Consider the following 19306-nt stretch of genomic DNA (forward strand, 5'->3'; position numbering starts at 1 on the left):
AGGTGCTAAGAAAAACCACAAGTTTCTGCACCATGCGTCATCATTAGAAATGGACATCGTTGTACGCCTCTTCTTTTAAGGCGGAATCCTTAGGTGCCCCGTTCGTGGAGAAGCCGGAGCTACGAGTTTGTTAATAGCGGGAGTTCTACTTGGTGACGGCGCTTAATATCTGCTCTAATTTTCTCATCGAATGTTGCACCCGTTAGACATAAACATTTTTAATTATTTAGACCATAATGACGTCAAAAATGTACAATGTAACCTCCATTTTCCAGATACCATGATGAGAAAATATATGCTGCTTCCTGTGACAGCTGCCGTACTGTGTGCCGTCACCGCGCAGCAAAACATCAACGACGCAGTCTGCGTGTTCCAAGCCGGCAGCGTGAGCGGCTATGTCAGATTTCACCAGGTCTGTACGTCCTGAAGGGCAGCCACTTAATATCATTAATGATGATGAACCGCAATGAGTCAGGTCTGTAACTGGGACGGGATGAAGGCGAACTTTAGTGAAGTTGTCGCTATTGTTCCTTGTGAGACGTGGTATTTCGGCAGTATGAAAGTTTATACATTTGATTATGTTGTGTCTTGCTTGTTTCAAGCCTTTTTGAGGCGAGAGGTTCACTCGTCAATAACATGTAATGACATCCGTAAAAGTGTAAAAGTGTTCCGCGGTGTGAGTACGAGCTCTTCGCCGTACAGGTTAGACAAATGGGGGGTGGGGGGTTGTGCCGCCTCTCACCATTACAGCGCAATAAATGGACAATGCCACAATTTTACCGAACGAGAACACTTATAGAATAAGTATTCATCGTACTAAAAATAAAAAAAAATACTACAAACGTGCGTGTCGCGCGGTGCTTTGAAAGATCACGAAAAGCAGGCTGAACAGAGGAATTTACAGCGTTGATAAGAGCACGTTATCCCAGGTAGTGCCTCGATATTCAACGGGTGATGTTCACTTTTTGTTGCGTCGCTCTGCAGAGCTGTCGGCTTGCACACATCTCGGAAAATAACCTCTGTTTAGGCTATTGAAGCGTTGATAAAAAGTGCGTTGACGATCACTGTATTCCCTAATACCCCTGTCACACGGGCACTTTCAATCGCGATTGAAGTGAATCGCGATCGAGTTTTCGAACGCGCTCGACGTACTGCCGCTGCTACACGGCACGTTTCAATCGCGATTGAGAAGTTGCACGGGTTGCGCTCGTGATCGCCAGATGGCGCTAACCATGTACTTGCGGCCCACTTGCGGCCGGCGTCTGGTAACTTCGCGCGGTCGTAGGTATACGTAACTATGTAAATATTACCTCACGCTTATTTGGGTCAAGTTATTTGACACAATTTGTGGCGTTAGTTGAAGTTGTCACATTCTGTGCCATTACTGAGCGGGGACGAGAGTATCGCCGCTTTCGTTCGATCGCGCTTGGAAGCCTCGATCGCGCTTGAGAAACCAGGATTGAGTTCGAGCGGGATCGAGCTCGATCGCGATTGAAACTGCCGTGTAGCAGGTGCCCGATCCGGATTGAGCTCGATCCGGATCGACTCAATCGCGATTGAAAGTGCCCGTGTGACAGGGGTATAAGGCGAAATTTATGCGCAGCGCTAACTGCAGCCTTCTCGGCCACCGCGCATATCTGCTACGTCTCAGGAAGTGATCGTGTGATCAGCGAACGCACGATGGCGCTCGCTACTGTTCTGTTATCTTGCAGCGCGTCGCCGCCGCCTGCTAGCGTGTTGTTAAAAATCGCGTCTGAACCTCCCGCGCAAATGTCACGTGGTTCGAATGTAGTAGTAGTAGTAGTAAAGTCCTTTATTGGGAAGGGACGGCCGGTTGGCCAGAAGGGGGAAATGGGAATAGTAGGGAGGGAGGATTAACACTTCTTGAATCTTCAAGGGCCATAGAGGATCTATTGTCATTGAGGATCTAATTGTCCAGTTTGAGGGACCAAATGGGTTGTAGGCCCCGGCTCACACTACTCGAGCCAGACCGCTCTCAAGGGAAAAAGTGCCTAGCGCGGCAAGGAATTGGGGGCCATGGTATGGGGGATTAGCTGGTGAGGAACCATTTGGGAGTGCATTTTCGATAATATATCGATGGTCTGAGAATGCAGTGCAGTGCCAGATTAAATGGTTTAGGTCCGCGATAGAAGTCGCTGAACAGTGCGGACAACGTGGGAGTAGTGACGTCCCAGGGTGAATCAATTTGTATATTATGTGAGGAGTGACAGCAGCGTTCGCAAGAGTCTTATTAATGAAAATTTCGGCTGGGCGTGGTAGGGAAGGGACGCCGTGTAGGTAGCCAAGCGGAGTGCTTGATGCTAGGCGGCATCGGCGCGCGTGGCGAGCGGGGTTCAGCTGCAGGCGAAAGGAGGTGGGCGAGACAGCAGCAGGGGATTGGTCATCCAGCGGAGGGGTTACCAGAAGGCTCTCCCTAGCCGCAGAGTGCGCGGTCTGGTTGCCATGTCCCTGCATCATGTGTCCCGGTATCCATGCCAGGCGAGTTTTAGTGCCATTCTGAGCCATTCTGAGTCGAATGAGCCACGCACGGAGCAGTAGCGTCTGGCGGGGGAGGCGGTGAGAGAGATGACGCCATAGCAGCGCGTGCCACCCTCCCCCTCCCCCCTTCGCCAGACGCTCGTCTCGTGCGGGCTCAGCTTATTGCCCTCCCCTCACCCTTTCGCCAAACTTTCAGCCGCCGTTTTCTTTCTGCATTTGCTCGCTCGGTTACACCACCGGCGCCGTCACCGTCGCTGCCGCGGAACCGCAGTCGCGGCTGCCAAACTGCTTAAGCACTAAAAGCTCAGTCCGTAGGGATGTTGTTCAACTTCTAAAAGGCACAGCACGTAGCTAGAAACACACATTCTCGTCTGTAGATTCATTGTATCCAGGAATATTATCGTAACGGCCGCATAACGGCAGAAGACCGACTGGAAGGCGCTCTCAAATCGCTTCATTTCAAGACTTCTACTGATTGTTTGAATCATTTCCTCGCTCCGCCAATAGCACCGCAGCCGCGGTCGCGCTTGCATTTTGATGTTTGCCTGCAAAGTGAAGAAGCTTGAGCCGAAACAAAGCCGCAGTGCGTATTCCTTTTGCAGGAACTCGGGACTGACGTGGCAGTAGAAGGGAACATAACCGGCCTATCCCAAGGGAAGCACGGTTTCCATGTGCACCAGAACGGCGATTTGACCGACGGTTTGTGGATCACTCTTTTTGTCGCAAAGCGCTACGCCACCAGGCGCACTCGCGAAACATGGGTGGAAAAGAGGCAAGCAAAGAGAAAGTCACTCAGTTATGAACGTTATTTGTGTAAACATGCAGTTCCTATGAGGAAAAAAAAAAAAACTTGCGCTCCTTTGCTCAGACCAACAGTAATGGCAACAGTACGCGCCGCGTGTAGTTCTGCAACTATTTAAGTGATGAATATGACAGACTAAATTTAGATACACAATTTAAAATAAACTCTTTTAGGCGAAAATAATCTGGAAGGCACAGTGTTCGAATTGAAAACAAGCTCGCTCCCAGGCTGCATGCAAACCTCATCCTCGCCAAAAGTGTCGCGATCACCAATCTCCGGTTTATAAGCAAAGCATTAAAACAAGTACTGAATTTTTCTATGAACACCTCTCCACGGCCCGTATTTTACAAATGGCCCTCCACAACACGGTGTCAGAACGCATTGAAGGCCATTTATCTAGTCAACGTCTCCGTCTCACCCAAACACCTGCGGGCATAGCCCTCCTGAAAAGGATTCACGCCCTATGTCAGTCCACTGCCTCTCAGCACCTCCCTGATCACTGGAGAAGTGCTATCCGGGTTCGCCCCTTGCCAAAAAATATGCACCCTGACCTACATCCCGGCAGCCGAAAAGTGCGAAGCCAAGCGCACGAGACCATCTATGGAAAGCGTGCAGACATCTCCTATACGGACGCTAGCACCTACTCTAACGGACAGCATCAAGTGGTCACCATTAGGTCCACCCTCTTATGCCTTCTACAACAATCGAGACGGCGCCAACATGGGCTGCCGAAAAGTTCGCCATCGCATTAGCCCTCATTCATTTGAAGAACCCCGTCATCATAGCCCTTGGTTCATGCGACAAAAACTATATGCATGTTTTCTTCTGATAGTTAAATTTAGTAGTTAAACTGCGTTTTGTGTGTTTCCCTCTCTAGTCTGTTTTTTTTTCCTCGTATGAACTCGATCCCGCTTGTTGTATCCTCCGGGAAAGGCTTCTTGGGGTGTGCGACAAAGCACTGAAGTCTGCTGAGGGTGTCACGCTGCTGCACAATTTTCTGATGAATCTCTCATGTGCCACCAGTACTACGTTCTTGAGGAGGCAGCTGCTATCTTTGAATACGATTTATATGCTGGCTCACGAGGTGCAGTCATCGCCGTCATGCTTAATTCGTCCTCGCTAATCTAGAGTTTGTTTACTCCACACTAATGTGGAAGTGCGCAGGGATGGGCTGGACCAAGATACCCGAGTTGCGGTCATCCGGCACCTCCCTGACGCTAGAAGGGAGCGAAGAGCGGAAGTGCGAACACGTAGCTAACACGAGGAAAGGATGAGTGACAGAAGTGCGATCTGGCCCCCTTTGGGAATTAGTGACGCACGCGTGCACAGTGATAAAGAGGAAGAACACGCCATTGTCTCCCTGGACCGGCGTGATCGTGACGCTTGTCCTGAAGGTGACGCCTTTTATCCAGCGCATTGCAGAGCCAAATCGTGATTCCGGTCCTCAACAGTGCCGTGTCACGTTCCTCACTGACGTCATGATCGGATTGCGGAGGAGTGTGCTTTTTGGTTTGAGAATCCGGCATTAGGACTCTGGCATTAGGGCGTCACTCGATCAACAGTCAGAAGGTCATCTTCACAGGAGACACTAAATTTACACATTGATAACCGTAAGCCTAGCAGGGGCAAGAAGCTTATTTTTCGTAAGCCTCGTGGCGAGTTGCATCATTTTCTTCTGTGATGTTATGCTCATGCAGGCTGCACGTCGGCTGGCGGCCACTACAACCCCTTCAACAAAAATCACGGTGCTCCAGACGCTAAAGAGCGGTGAGTACATTTTCAATCATATATACTCTTCCTTATGTGCGGTAAGCGATTGGGTTTGAAAATAACGGGAAAAATACGTCTGAATGTTTACATGGCTATAGTGATATGGGATGGTGCCTGAAAAGAAGAATAAAGTATACCCGCCTTTCGTTAAGAGGCCAAGTAAAGCATTCGTCACGGAATAGCGAACGAAATGCGCTGAGATAACGAAGCCATAATGTCTTCACGTCTTCAAGAAGCGAACACATGACTTTCTTTTGCTCTTATGCCTTTAAAACTATGTTCCTAAACTTATCCACCTGCATTTATGTAGTAAATACTGCTAAACAACTTCCGATACTCCCAATACAATTGAAATTTCGAAATGAACATAAGGGCCTCTTGCTACTTTTTTAACATTTCCGCACACGTTTCCGCACACGTTTCCGCACGCATTTCCGCACACGTCTCCGCACACGTTTCCGCACACGTTTAACATTTCTGCACATCTGCTTTTCACCATTCTACCTTTTGCATTGGTACACAGGTGAAACAAGCCCCAGCAATACAAGGTTTAAAAATTTAACAATGACGCACAATCTCCATAAAGAAGTGAAAAGAAGACGAATATCCAACACTCCGGTGAACAGAAAGGGCAGGTTTAGGAAATAAAAACAAAGTAATCTACAAAAAGAGTTCTTTGGAAGTCACGTGAACATAAAGGCTAAAATAAGGTCACCTAAAGTAAAACTAGTAGTACGTAAAAGCACGATGAGTAATGCAAAAGTGACTGGTAGAAAAGGATTACTTTACAGCATGCACATTAAAAGAACGCCCGGGGGCCCCAATCCACTTGAATTCCCGATCGCTGCGTCCGCGGTAACAAATACGGAGGCTGGACTTTCATTTCATTTTCATTTCATTTCATTTCAAGTCTGCATTTATTTCACGCTTTTTGGTACACAAGGAGGCGGGAGAAAAAGCCACCCAACGGTAGCTTGACGAGGCCCCTGCCTCCTGTAACATGGACAACATTGAGCACAGTACATACAAGAGCATGTTGTTGTCAACCATAGACAAAAGAATATGTTGTCAATTTTTCAACATTGTATAAATACATAGTTACGCACAGATACAGTAGATACATACATACGCAAATGTAAAATCAACTTGACATACATGCCAAAATTCCGATGTAACCCGAATGATTGGAAGTCAGAAGTGTAACAAGTGTTTACACCTACATACGAGTGCAAGAAAGACCAATACAATTTTTCATACTTATACGTCGGCATCGATCTTCCAGTAAACACACAATTTATTTAATAAAATCAGGCGTATGACACAAGAAAATATTAGAAAGTTCAAAATAATTAATCATGAAGATATAGCTGAAACACTTGTTTAACAGATAAAGTATCTATGTCCTTCCCCAATCTGTGAAGGCCGTTTAGCAATACCGGTATTCTGCTTCGTAGCATATTGTCTCCGTAAGTGGTTCTATTGAAAGAGACCGACCATAACTCCGGATGTCTCGTAACCCGTGCATGAACATTTTTAAATAATTTAGACATAATAACCAGGCTATTTGTACCTTTATTTCTTTCTGTAATTAGCTTCTTGCAGAGACGGTAATCATAGAAGTTTGGGATGCTAATCAGGTGAAGTTTTTCTATCAGAGGACGCACGGGGTGGTCAGAGACGACGTTTGAAATATTTCTTATTATTCTATTCTGTAATCTAGTAAGTTTATGTATATTTGTAGAAGTAGTGGTACCCCATACAAGAAAACAGTATTCAATGTATGGTAAGAACAGTGATTTATATAGTAAGACTCTAGTTTTCATTGGAAGCAAGTCTCGGTGACGGTAAAGTGCACCTGTGACACGTGATAGTTTAGTGACTACTTGATCTGTATGTAAGTCCCAAAGCATATTTTCAGAAAATGTTACTCCTAGCGTCTTAAAACTACTTACTGTTTCAATGGGGGAGCCGTTCAGGAAAAGAGTTTGATTTTGATGCAGCTGTTTGTTTTTTGCTCGGAATACAACAGCTTTGGTCTTTTCAGTGTTTATAGCTAGTCCGTTGCACGATGCCCATTCACCAAGCTTAAGCAAAATTTCATTTCCTCGTTTAAACAAAACTTCACAGTTAGTATCTGAAATGAATAGACTTGTATCATCTGCGTAAATTACGAACTTAACTGAAGGATCGATTTGAACAATGTCATTGATATAAATGTTGAATAGGTAAGGTCCTAATATACTCCCCTGGGGGATTCCGAACACAGTCTCTTTTTTTGAGGAATGGTGATTATTTATTGAAACATATTGGGTACGATTACTTAAATATGATTCGATGATATTGTGTGCTATGTCACGTATACCATAGGATTCCAATTTTTGCAACAAGACTTTCCTATTAAGGGAATCGAATGCCTTGGAGAAATCTACAAAATTCCAAGAACTAATTTCTTGTCTTCAATAGCTTCAAGAATGAATTCTTTTTGGTCCAGAAGTGCAAGTTCGGTGGAACAGTTTTTTCGAAATCCATACTGGGATTTTGTTAGTGTGTGCTGTCTATCTGTAAAAGAGGTAAGTCTAGAATGCAGAAGTTTTTCTAATACCTTCGAAAAGATGGGCAAAATAGAAATAGGTCTGTAATTGCCAAGATTGTTCTTGTCGCCTTTTTTATAAATAACGACAACCTTGGCTATCTGCAGAGAAGAGGGGAACGTTCCGCTAGAAAAACAAATATTAAATATATGCATTAATGGAGTAGCGATCATATCCGCAACAAGTTTTATGGGATGTGTTTGCATATCAAATGGATCGGAAGAATTACTATTATTGAGTTGCATAATTGCTGAGAAAACTTCTTGCTCGGTTACAGGAGTAATATATATTGTATCTAGGCATGGAGGATTCATGTACTTAGAACTGTCGCCTGCAATTGTTGTAAAAGTCATATTCACAAGATGGTCATTGAAAGCATTCGCAAGAGCACTTCCTTTAACCTGCTTGCCGTCCATCGTAACTTCGGTTACTACCGTGGGTGATTTAGAAACGTTGAAAATTGAATTGAGGTTCCTCCAAGTAGCAGCAGAATCACCGCTGCATTTCTCAAAAAGGGTATTGTAGTAATTATTCCTAGCCTTCGCTATTTCTTTGTTAAGTTTGTTGCGATATTTTTTGAACTTCTTAAGTAGATCAGTGTCACGATCGGTGAGAAATTCATTATACATGCAGCATTTTACTTTAATTTTACCTAAGAGATCAGGCGTCATCCAAGGTTTGCGAATTTTGCACGGCGTCTTTAACCGCTTATATGGAAAGTTTTCGTCATAAAGTGATTTGAATTTTCCTAGGAAGGATTCAAAGGCTGACGACGCATCTTCTTTTGAAAGAACGTCTGTCCAGTCTGTTGTGGCCAATTGCTCTCGAAATCTATTCAAATTTGTAGAAGAAATGTTTCTTACGAAAGACGCCGATTTATGAAACTTTTTAGATTGTTTGACAGCCATAAATATGGGAAGGTGATCACTCAAATCACAGGCTATGACTCCAGCTTTAATATTTGTAACATGAGAACCCACAAGAAAAAAATCAAGCAGGGTCGAAGAGTTAGTGCTTACTCTGGTTGGGTGGTCGATGACACTAGTTAAACCGAAGCTTTGGTACAACCAGGTTAGTTCATTTTTTACAGGACTATTACATATCAAATCTATATTAAAGTCACCGCCACAGATTGTCTCAAGCTTATTCTGAGCGCAAAACCGGAATAGATTTTCTAAATACGAAAGAAAAGCTGTGTGTGATCCAGAGGGAGGGCGATATACAACAGAAATGACGTACTTGTTCATGTTCAGTGATAACACTTCATAGTCGTTATGTGTGCAAGTAAATGTTTTAAGAAGTTCACAGCGGTACTCGTTTTTGATTAATATTGCTACGCCACCGCCGCGCCGAGTTGGACGGTTTAAAAAAAAATGCGTTATATCCTGGCATTGTGAAAACATCATCACCATCAGCGAACCATGTTTCTGACAGCATAATTATGTCAAACTCAAAATCAATTTGACTGAAAAATATTTCTAAGGACTCGTGTTTATTTCTAGCAGATTGAGCGTTTAAGTGAAAAATTTTTAAACCTGATAAGTAATCATTACCAAGGTGCGCGCATAGCTCGTTCGGTGTGACGTACATAGGTTGCATATGAACGCCTTATGTTATTCGTGTCGTGGTCGGGGACTTATACTATTGTTTCAAGAGACCTTTGGGACTTGACAACAATCGCTTTGTCGCCCTCCGTTCGCCTCACAAGAACCTTTCCATTGCTGCGCCACACAAAGTGGAAGTTGCTTTCACGTGCCCACTGTTTAGTTTCCCACAACAGCTTTCTAGTCTGCTTCGTGAGGTTTTCCTGGATGTACACGTCGCTGTCAGCCGTTTTCAGCTTTTTTCTAGCTTCAAACCAGTCGTCACGTACTGCCTGCCGAGTAAAGCGAACGATAACACCGGGTGTTTTATCGGGCTTCGAAGGCAGGCGGTGAGCGGCCGTGACGTCATTTATCTCGAGCTGGGGAAGCTGCAGTGTTGTAGCTAGTTCGTTCACCTTAGAAAGAACGTCTTCGTTTTCACTCTTTGGGATGCCATGGATTTCGAGATTAAGTTTCCTGTTGTGCCACTCAAGTTCATTGAGGTCTTTTTTTACATCACTGATGGCCTCGCCACCTTGCTCCGCCTGAACTCGATCAACTCGCCGCTTCACTTCTGCTACATCCCTTTCGTTTTCGGTTAGCTTTGCCATAACGGAGTCGCACTTATCGGACACCATTTGTACGCTCGCCTCGATAGCAGTGACCGTTTCTTGAACCTGCTTCACCTTTTCCTGCAGCTCTGCGATTGATGCTGCTGTGACGCTATCAATCGCCCTCTTTTGTTTCGCACCTCTACAAAAAGGGCACCGCCACTGCTTTCGAGCGGCATCACCCCTTGACTTGTACGTTTTTTCTGACAGGCCAGAACAAATTCCGAAGTGATAGGCGCATAGACATTCGTTACACACCACGCAAGCATCGTCAGAACCAATAGCCAAGTCGCAGTCGAAGCAAAAGTTGTCATCATTCATTTTGACACTCTCTTGGGCAACAGCTCAGCAGCACAAAATACGATCGAAAACTTGAAGTGTGCAATTAAAATAATCACAAACCTGAAATAATAGAGAAGAACTGAGTGCCGAGCTGACTGTGCCGCCGCTGCTGCCCAAATGCCGGGGACGTCGAGTGCTGTCTCTTTTATAAGGGCCGGGCTCGCTGAAGTGGCAGTGAAGTTCGCACTGCGCAGTCGCAGCAGTCTTCCAAGATCACTTGCTCTTTTCTTCAGCAGCCGGGTCGACAGACGAAGTATCTTGATTTCCCCGTGGCGGCCAGAAGCATGGAATACAGCGTCTGAAATAATACAGAAGAACTGAGTGCCGAGCTGACTGTGCCGCCGCTGCTGCCCAAATGCCGGGGACGTCGAGTGCTGTCTCTTACGATTTGACTCAAAAATGTGACCTGAGCTGCGATATCGCGCAACGCAAATCATCATGCTTGCAATGCGTGGTATCACAGCGCAGACCCCATTATTCCAGTAAAATATTCTGCTTGGTGTCGCCCGCAGGGATTGGCTTTCTTTTGCAATACGGGGAAGCAGGTGAACACTTTTTTAGTGTGAACACTGCGTTTCGGCTCGGGATTAGGCAGAACATTTTTAACGATTAAAAGGTGGCTGAAATAAGAACTATAAAGCTTCTGCAATCTGGAATCCATATGGTGAACAATGGAGTGCGGTGGCCCTTCGCATTGCCGTGCAGAAGTGGGAAAAGAAGAGGATGCTGGACATTACATTTTAAGGTGATTCATTGATTGATTGATTGTAGGGTTTAATGCGCCGACGCAACGCAGGCGATGAGGCGCACCGTAGTGGAGGGCTCCGGATTAATTTTGACCACCTGGGGATTTTTAACGTGCGCCGAAATCTCGTACACACGGGCGTTTTTGCTTTTCACCTCCATCAGAAAAGCGGCCGCCGCGGCCGGGAATCGAACCCGCGACCTCGTGCTCAGCAGCGTAACGCCTTAGCCACTGAGCCACCGCGGCGGGTTCTGAGGTGATTCAGCTTGGCCACAATTCACTTGAGTGACCAATGCATGGATGCCACCAACAAAGGAAATTCAGCGAATCAAAACAACATGTATCCATTTGACTGAAAAATGTGATCTGCGCTGCGGCATCATTATGCAATGCAGAAAGTCATGCTTGCATTGAGTGATGCCACAGTGCGGATCACAGTTTTTAGTCAAAGCAACATCGTAATTCGCCAAAATTTTATTTTTGGCATCGCGGGTTAGCCAATAGAGTACATTGAGACGAAGTTGAACCACGGGATTGACTTAGAGTGGGGCGCATGGATATGACCCACGCTATGCCCCGGGGCTGCGGGTCGTGACAGTAGCAGTTACAGCGACGACTCCGCAAAAGCAGACTTTGCGGCTGAATATTGCTTTTACCGTACTCGGTGTCTGTCCTGGTAAGCAGGGCTGATTGGTGGATCCACACAACCGCAACCTTGAAACGGTTGTGCGGTCACTTCGCTCTTCGCAGAATGCGCACCTCTATATAAGTTGTTCAAGGGCTCCTTGTCGGATGTGGCTCCGTCTATACAGGTTTGCTTTGCATAAGAAGGTTTGCTCGAGTTTGACGTGCGCGCGAAGGTAGACTAATGATACTGCATGGCGATGAAAACATCGTTTAACACTAGATAAATAACGGGTAATAACTTGCATAAGTACTAATGACACTTTTAATTAGAATAGTAATAATGGTAGTAAGCGAACGTACTGTCAGCATTGCAAATTTGCAGTCATGCGAAGGGCTATTCTCAGCCGGAGTATGTGTTAGGGACCCAAAAATCAGGATTAAGCTAGAATTACGGAAAGTAGGGGACCAATGTGGACGTTCCTCCACCGTTTCAACCTCTACTGCACGGCATTCTCGAGCTTCTGCGCTAAAAAACCCACTTCTCTCCATTGTAGTTGTAACAATATATTGACATGTGATTGTCTAGACGATCGTTTAAACACTATGCAATGACATATCCAACACGCTCACTTCGCATTCGTTTCACCTTTTAGTTCCTGTTACAGGAAATGAAAAAAAAAACACGTTGCATGCGTAGTTTGAGGAGGAGGAGGAATAAACGTTTATTTTACAAATTTAGAGCAGATGGACTCAAAAAATGTTTTAACCCAGTGGCTGAGATTCGTTTGAACCCATGATGATATATTTGAAGTCATATAGGGAAAGGGAATAATTTATTATTCACCTTTATGTGAACTGGATGAGGCAGTCTTAGCTTTGCAGTATTATATAGCCCCTACATATTGCTAGGCCACTATTGTTCTATCGCACGGGACGGCTTCCAATTTCAGACACGTTGGAGATCTAGGGAACATCGAAGCCGACGAGTGTGGATCGGCGGTGTTCACCCTGACAGACCCTCTGCTACAGCTGAATGGAGAGTACTCAATTATTGGGCGTTCAGTTGTGGTAAGAGCGATTCATGAATCAATGTGGCGGCTTCTGCTGATAGCCACCATGGGCTCTAGAGGTCTTGGTGCTTTTCTGCTGCTAACCATTTTACGAGTCAGTGTTACACGCAGGTTTCACGAGAGGCTTGGACGCGTTCTGTTTGCTGAACAAAATGAGCACACTCATAAAAAATATTCGCAGCGTATCTGCTTGTTCTCCCTCCCACGTAATGAGTTTCTCGAGTCCCACTGCATGCCCCCTGCTGGCGCGCCGTCTGTTGGGACCTTTTGTTCCCATTGTTCTTAGAATACCTCGAGGAGACAGCTGTTTTTCAGTGATTACTTCTATCTCTGTGTCTACACCTTGTTTTTACCGCTTATGTATTCAAATTACTCTTATAACTATTTCAAATTAAAATAACGCTGCAACTGTCCGTGATGTTCTCTGAGCAAGGCCATGACAGGTGATTAAAGGATAGAAACGTTTATAGGTTTAATAAAAAGGGTTAAGATTCACGAAGACTGAATCGTACGTCATCGCTGCTCGGAGCCATCGCATCGTGGCGTCCTCTCTCAAGGACTCTATTCTTTCCCTCCTGGGCGCGCTCGAAGGCTGTCGGGGGTAGAGTTTCTTGTGTGCGGGCCCCTATATGCACGTGAAATCCACTCCCAGACAAAGCGGCCACATGTGCGGTGTACCCTTCGCAAGACTCAGCCTCCCGTTGAACCCCTCCATTCTCCATAAACGCCACAGCCTCACACGTGCGTCAAGTCACGTGCTCCAACCGCACTGTGGCCAAAGCCTTGCCCTTGCTTCCCTCCCAGTTTAAGCCGCCAGCTTCGACCTGCCCCCTAGCCTAGAAACCAGAGACTAGGGCGACTAGGATCAATACCACCTAGGGGGTATCGCTAGGGTGCCCGAATGTTCCTCCGGGGAGGGGAGGAACATCCAGACACCCTGCCAGGACCAGAGTTCCTCTAATAGCTCCCTTAGCTGGTGTGTATATAAAACGTGTCTCGCATACAGAACAAGCTGAAGGCGCTTTGTGTTGTCCCCTCTCTAATCAGTTTTTGTTTTTATGCGCTATGAATTTTATAGAAAAAGCTCTATTACCCCACGTAGCAATCCCGAAAAAACCTCGTTTCGTCAATTTCTCGTACCGTCAACCTGGCCTTCAAGCTCCTCCAAAGTCAAGCCAGCGCCTGGTGCTGTTGCGTGAAGTAAAATCGTCCAATATCTAGTTCGTTCCAAGGGGAGGGGCACGGGGAGAGGGAGAGGAGGAAAGAGTAAGGGCGCGTGCCATCATAAAATGATACGAGGAGGCTCTGATTGCATCGAGGTTCACTGCGCTTTCGCCCATAGGCCAGCGATTGCACCGAGCAGCGTCTGTGTTTTGTCTTGCAGAGCAATTGTGTGCGTTCTTACTGCGCGCTTTCGGCACGAAAGCCAAGTTGTTGCTGGAGAAATCTGGTTAACCGCGTTCACCCACAGCAATTTCTTTTTTTCTAATGGAAGGGATAGAAAACTACAAATGATTTCGGGCGATAATATTTGACGAGTTAATCACACGTTAGGTATTACGTGGTAATTAAGACACCAAAGGTCGTTGAATAGTTCTAAGCTCTTAATGACAATTTAAAATAAATAAGACACCTAAAATTCTGCTTTTTTTTACTATTGACTTCTAGGTACACGCAGACGAAGATGACCTTGGCCTTGGGGGCCACGACGACAGTCTCACAACAGGACATGCCGGGGCCCGCATAGGCTGCTGCGTTATCGGCATTGCCGCCGCTCCGCAAAAGTAGTATATTGCATCGGCTCCGTCATGGCTATTGTTACGAGTTTGTGACCTTCAACGTTCTCGGTTCTCTTGTTGGTTACCGCGTTTATTTGTACGACTTTCATTATATAGAAGTATGCACGAACACTAAGCGATACTTCTGTTACCGTATCGGGGTCCTGAGCGGGATCTTGCCATGCCATGAAGTTTGCAGTGTACGGAAGCGGAAGCCGAGGTTGACCGTGCTTAAACACAAAGCATACGCTACTTTTACGGCTTAGTAGAGTGTTCTTTAATCATTTTTAATACAGCGATGGCTACCAGTGTTGATACCTGATGCGGGAGGCTGGAATACTGGTGAATGCTGCTATACTGGGGTGCGGATCATTTCTTCTATGTTCTAACAACAAAAAAAAAAACGTCTCGACAAAATATCCGATTTCTTTAAAGCAAAGACAATCTTATCAGTTTTCTTTTGTTGGAGAACGTGGAACTGCGTTCAATAACCTTATTATAAACTACATCAAAGTCCCAATGATGATACATCCTCTCTTCTGTACAATCGGTAAATTTTTTTACAAAGCGAAATAACCAAGTACACGGAAATACTTATTGTGCAATATACATGCCATGATAAGAAAATAATTGTCTGAAATGGAATAATCCCTGCGCGAACCACCTCACCAGCGAAATACCTACTATAAGCGACATAACGCAAAGTCGCGAATTCCTATAGAAGCTTCATTTGTTTGTCTTAGGTACACGCGGTGTTATTTTACGCACGACTTCATGCATACGCCTGCCCAGCCTGGCATGCATTGTCGCCATTGCAGCACAGCTTCAGCGAGGCTTAGCAAAATGATTCACAAATCGCAGTGAGGCTGATAACATTGGCAGCGTATCTGCTCGCTTTGCTGCAAATATGGAAATACGATGGTCTTCTGCGGCCTCTGCCATGTAAATGCCCCTCTTCTCTCCCCCGCCCACCTCTCATGAGCTTCCTCTCCCTTTTCACTCCTCACACGGTGAGCACGGAGGAGGTTCGCTCAAGTCAAGTCAATTTTGCCGCGTTCCACCGCTCCAGCCATCCACCGGAACCTTTCGTTACTGTTGAACTCTGAACACCGCCACGAGGTCCACTAGCTCATTTTGTATTTATGGGTAAAAATATTGTTTCAACGCGCATTGTTTATTTGCTATCGCAGATGTCAAGTACACAATTATTTTAATTTGAAAGAACACTGCGAGTACCTGTTGTGCATTTATGTTTTGCCTCAAATGCCTCTAATGTTTTCTTTTTTTCTGTACAATCTGGAGAAGTTTAAAGTGTGTTACCAGATTTAGTAGTCTGGAAAAGTTTTATTTTTACTCTATAGGCCGGAAACGCCACCCTTGTTCCGTAAATTGTTGCATTGTTGAGGCGAATGCTTTTGCACCCTTGTTTCCGTGCCATGTTAATCTTTTGGTTGTAACCAACTCTACATTGTTTTTGTGTTAATCTTTTGTTTGTAACCAACTTTAAATTGTTTGTGTGTTTCTGTAAGTGTATTCAACTGCCTGTAAGTGTCTGTAACCTTCGGGCTCTGTTATTTTTGCAACAGGTGGTGCACTTGTATCATTGTTTATGCTTGTTACTATGTATCATTGATACCAGGATTGTTTGATAATAAATTTATCTTTTCAGACAAATAAACAGATCAAAATCTTTCAACGAGCCCAAGAAAGACCACCATCATTAAACGTAGGAGCAAAAAATGTCCATACGGTATTTGTCTGACTCATACGTATAGTAAAACGAGACCAGCAATTAATTATCCCAGATAGCGTAATTACTACATCAACTACCGTGCGGTCCGGCTCGTCTATTATAACGAAAAGGCTGTATTGGGAAAGTGCACTGCGCAAAGTACGTAAAAAATGAAGGGAGCTCACACTAACGCGCAAGACGTTAAAAGTAGCGAAGCTGTACGCAAACTTCACGACCATCACGACGGTTTAAATGCACGATTGCAGCCGATTTGCTTCTTCTTCGCTGCCGCAACGACCTTTACTCCATCATTGTTGGTATAAATGTGAGCTTATCTCACTTTTTTTTTTCATGTGATAATTGGACATCACCTTGGAGGGGCGTACGCTATGACGTGTCTTTCTCGTTCTGAGCAAGTGTTGCCACGATTACAGCGAATGCTGGAGTTTTTTTTTTTTTTTTTTTTTTTTGGGGGGGAGGCAGTCTTGGCCAAGCTCTCTAGTACCCCTGCTACACGAGCGTTTCAAAGGCCTTTGAGTTGAATGTCATTTGACTCAAATGACACTTTTGAGCTGCTACACAACGTTTTTCAAGGGCCTTTGGTTGAAATGCCATTTTAGTCAAAAGAGCACCACCAACGACCTTTGAGGTTCTCAAAGGCCTTTGAAACGCGAGCGGTCGTCCTCTCAACTGCAGTTTCTGCATGCCGTAATTACAAACCAATTATTTACGAGCAAACTTGGTGTTTAAAGTGCACGATCTTCATAATTTTCTACTTGTTTTAGTTTTCTATCACTCGCTCTAGAATTACAGGGTAACTTGGTACTCTCAAAACTGGTGGTGGAAAAAAAAATAAACTGGTTATTAGTGCATGTTTTGTGCACACTTGTAGGCTGTTATCAATTTGGTCACTAATACTTGTCTTTTTGCCCATTTTACTTCAAAAATTAAGTTTTTTGTCAAGAATGAAACAGGGCAGCAGTGGCGACACCAAAACATGGTGGGCGAACACGGAAACTTTCAACTGCCTTTTAGATTTGTCGTGTAGATCGGCGGAACTCCTTTCAGTTCGAATGCCATTTGAAAATTTCGAAGGCCATTCGACTCAAATGTCCTTTCAAACGCTCGTGTAGCACAGGTATAAGTGAGTATGCTTGGCTTGACAAACGTGTGCCGGGGACGCGACGCGGTCACCGCGAGGCACGCAAAAACGAGCGCCCAGCCTTTTCGTGGTTTTTTAACTGCCGGGCGGACGCCGCGAGGCACGCGCTCACGTGCGGGCGCTCACGCGCGTTCGGCATTTTCTTGGTATTTTTAACTGCGGACGCGCAAAATGACAAATTGCTAAACAGCTCCGCTGATAAAAAAGTATATGTCCGCCAGAGCCGGAACTGCCGCGAAAGTGTAACACTAATGTTATGCAATAACTTATAAATCAATTCAAATCAAACCACCCGATGTCACGGAACGGACAACCCTTCCTGAAAAGGTACTACGGTTCCGCTTCAAAAAAAAAAAAAAAAGAAAGAAAAATTAGGGAAGGGGAGGGGGGTAGTGGCGTAACCAGATGGGAAGGCGCCCATGGCAGATATATTTTCGCACACCTCATGATGATAATGATAGTAATTATCAATATTATAGTATCATAATTATTAGCAGCTGTTGTAGAAGCCCTAAGTTCGGGGTTGCAGGCAAAAATGCCAAGAAAATGCCGAACGCTCGTCAGCGCGTGCCTCACGGCGACCGCAGAGTCACGGCTCGCGCAGTAGGTTTAACCAAAAAATTACAGCGCTGTCGTAAAGAGCTACCGTGCATGTGGTGCTTGGTATGAGGAACAGGAGGATATCGATGCATATGACGATGACTACTTCAAGCACAGTGCAAAGTAACGATGGAACATGTAAATAAACGATTTCAAACTTTACGAATGCATGGCGATTTGTCCTTCAGTGCTCACATAGCAAGAAATCTTGCAGCGTTCCTATGACTCAAGCCTCGCGCGACTTTGTGCAAGCTTCGCCAGTTGAGCTGGCGGACGTCTACAATGCTGAGGATGACTTTGCATCCACCACTGGCCGCCAACTTAGACAACGACTTCTTTGAAGCCTATGATGACTCATTACTAGCACCGAAACTGTGCAAATAAACAATTTTACTGAAATCGTAAGTGCGGCAATGGTCACCTACAACCGCTTCGCCATTCATGCCTTGCGCCTGAGTGCAGCTTTCCTGAGTTTTTAATATTAATGTAAGTGCAAAAAATGACCACCTGGCTGTTTTCGGAAAGCGAATTCTGAGCGCTTTTGTGATTTATTGTTCACTACAGTGGACTGTAGCCATCTGAGAGAGAGAGAGAGAGAGAGAGAGAGAGAGAGAGAGAGAGAGAGAGAGAGAGAGAGAGAGAGAGAGAGGGAGACCGATCTCTAATGAAACTGGCGATTTTATAGCCGTCTGAGCGCATCCATGCATCGCTGGTGTATAGCCGTCTCAGCAGGTCGATGTATCGTAAATAACCAAAAGGCTTGTTTCGTCCAGAAGGTTCGAAAAAAAAGTGAAAGAAATTTACCTTGCCGGTCACCTGTTGGCGTCTCCCTTGGCACGAAATAGTTGAAGCTTATAAATTACGTACAATCACACAGAAGAGAACGACCGTGTAGGCTTGCAAACAGCTCTTATCGTTGTTCGTTCATTACCATGAAATGTATTGCTGAAAAGAATTTATTATATTGCGTACTTAAAATCTGCATACTACGCCCCCATTTTTTATTAGTGCTAATTATGCGTTCGAAAACTCGTTCCTGCAATCCCTGTTGTTTCCTGGTCCGCTAGTATTGCCTATTGTTAAGAAAAACATGTTTATTTTTGTTTTAAACGCTTCATTGAAATCATTTGGTGACTAATAACCAAACCATTTAAATGAAGAGCACTCCGTCAAGGCTAGACCAGATATTTTCTTGTTTTCGAAGGAGCAAATTGTTTCATAATGTCATAAAACTTTGTCTTTTTTCAGTTTTTTTTTCCACGCTCAGCAGAGCAAGATCAGATTCTGGCCTTCCTCCGAGACAAGGCTGCCTATCTGTACCTCTAAATAGGTTATTTTTACGCCAGCGGGCATATTTTCGCAAAGTAAAAAAGGAAAGCCTGTTCTGGCTCACT

At 45.0% G+C, this 19306-nt stretch overlaps 1 protein-coding gene across 1 annotated transcript; it reads left to right on the forward strand.

Moving 5' to 3' along the window:
* Positions 1 to 283: 283 nt before the first annotated feature.
* Positions 284 to 16059, forward strand: LOC144138909 (superoxide dismutase [Cu-Zn]-like). Its single transcript, XM_077671428.1, has 5 exons — positions 284 to 412; positions 3102 to 3198; positions 4999 to 5068; positions 12521 to 12638; positions 14309 to 16059. Exons 1-5 carry the CDS (start codon positions 284 to 286, stop codon positions 14426 to 14428), a joined length of 534 nt encoding a protein of 177 aa, XP_077527554.1. The 3' UTR covers positions 14429 to 16059.
* The last annotated feature ends 3247 nt before the right edge of the window (positions 16060 to 19306 follow it).

The sequence above is a fragment of the Haemaphysalis longicornis genome, unplaced genomic scaffold (assembly GCF_048455015.1).
Source record: "Haemaphysalis longicornis isolate Haplotype H1 unplaced genomic scaffold, Haemaphysalis longicornis Haplotype H1 scaffold_1, whole genome shotgun sequence".
NCBI classification, from domain to species: Eukaryota; Metazoa; Arthropoda; class Arachnida; order Ixodida; family Ixodidae; genus Haemaphysalis; species Haemaphysalis longicornis.

Excerpts from the sequence above, each read along its gene's own strand:
- LOC144138909 (XM_077671428.1), top strand. The coding sequence starts at position 284 with ATGAGAAAATATATGCTGCTTCCTGTGACAGCTGCCGTACTGTGTGCC. Across the intron at positions 413-3,101 it reads GCTATGTCAGATTTCACCAG|GAACTCGGGACTGACGTGGC; the intron begins GTCTGTACGTCC and ends TTCCTTTTGCAG. Across the intron at positions 5,069-12,520 it reads GCTCCAGACGCTAAAGAGCG|ACACGTTGGAGATCTAGGGA; the intron begins GTGAGTACATTT and ends TTCCAATTTCAG.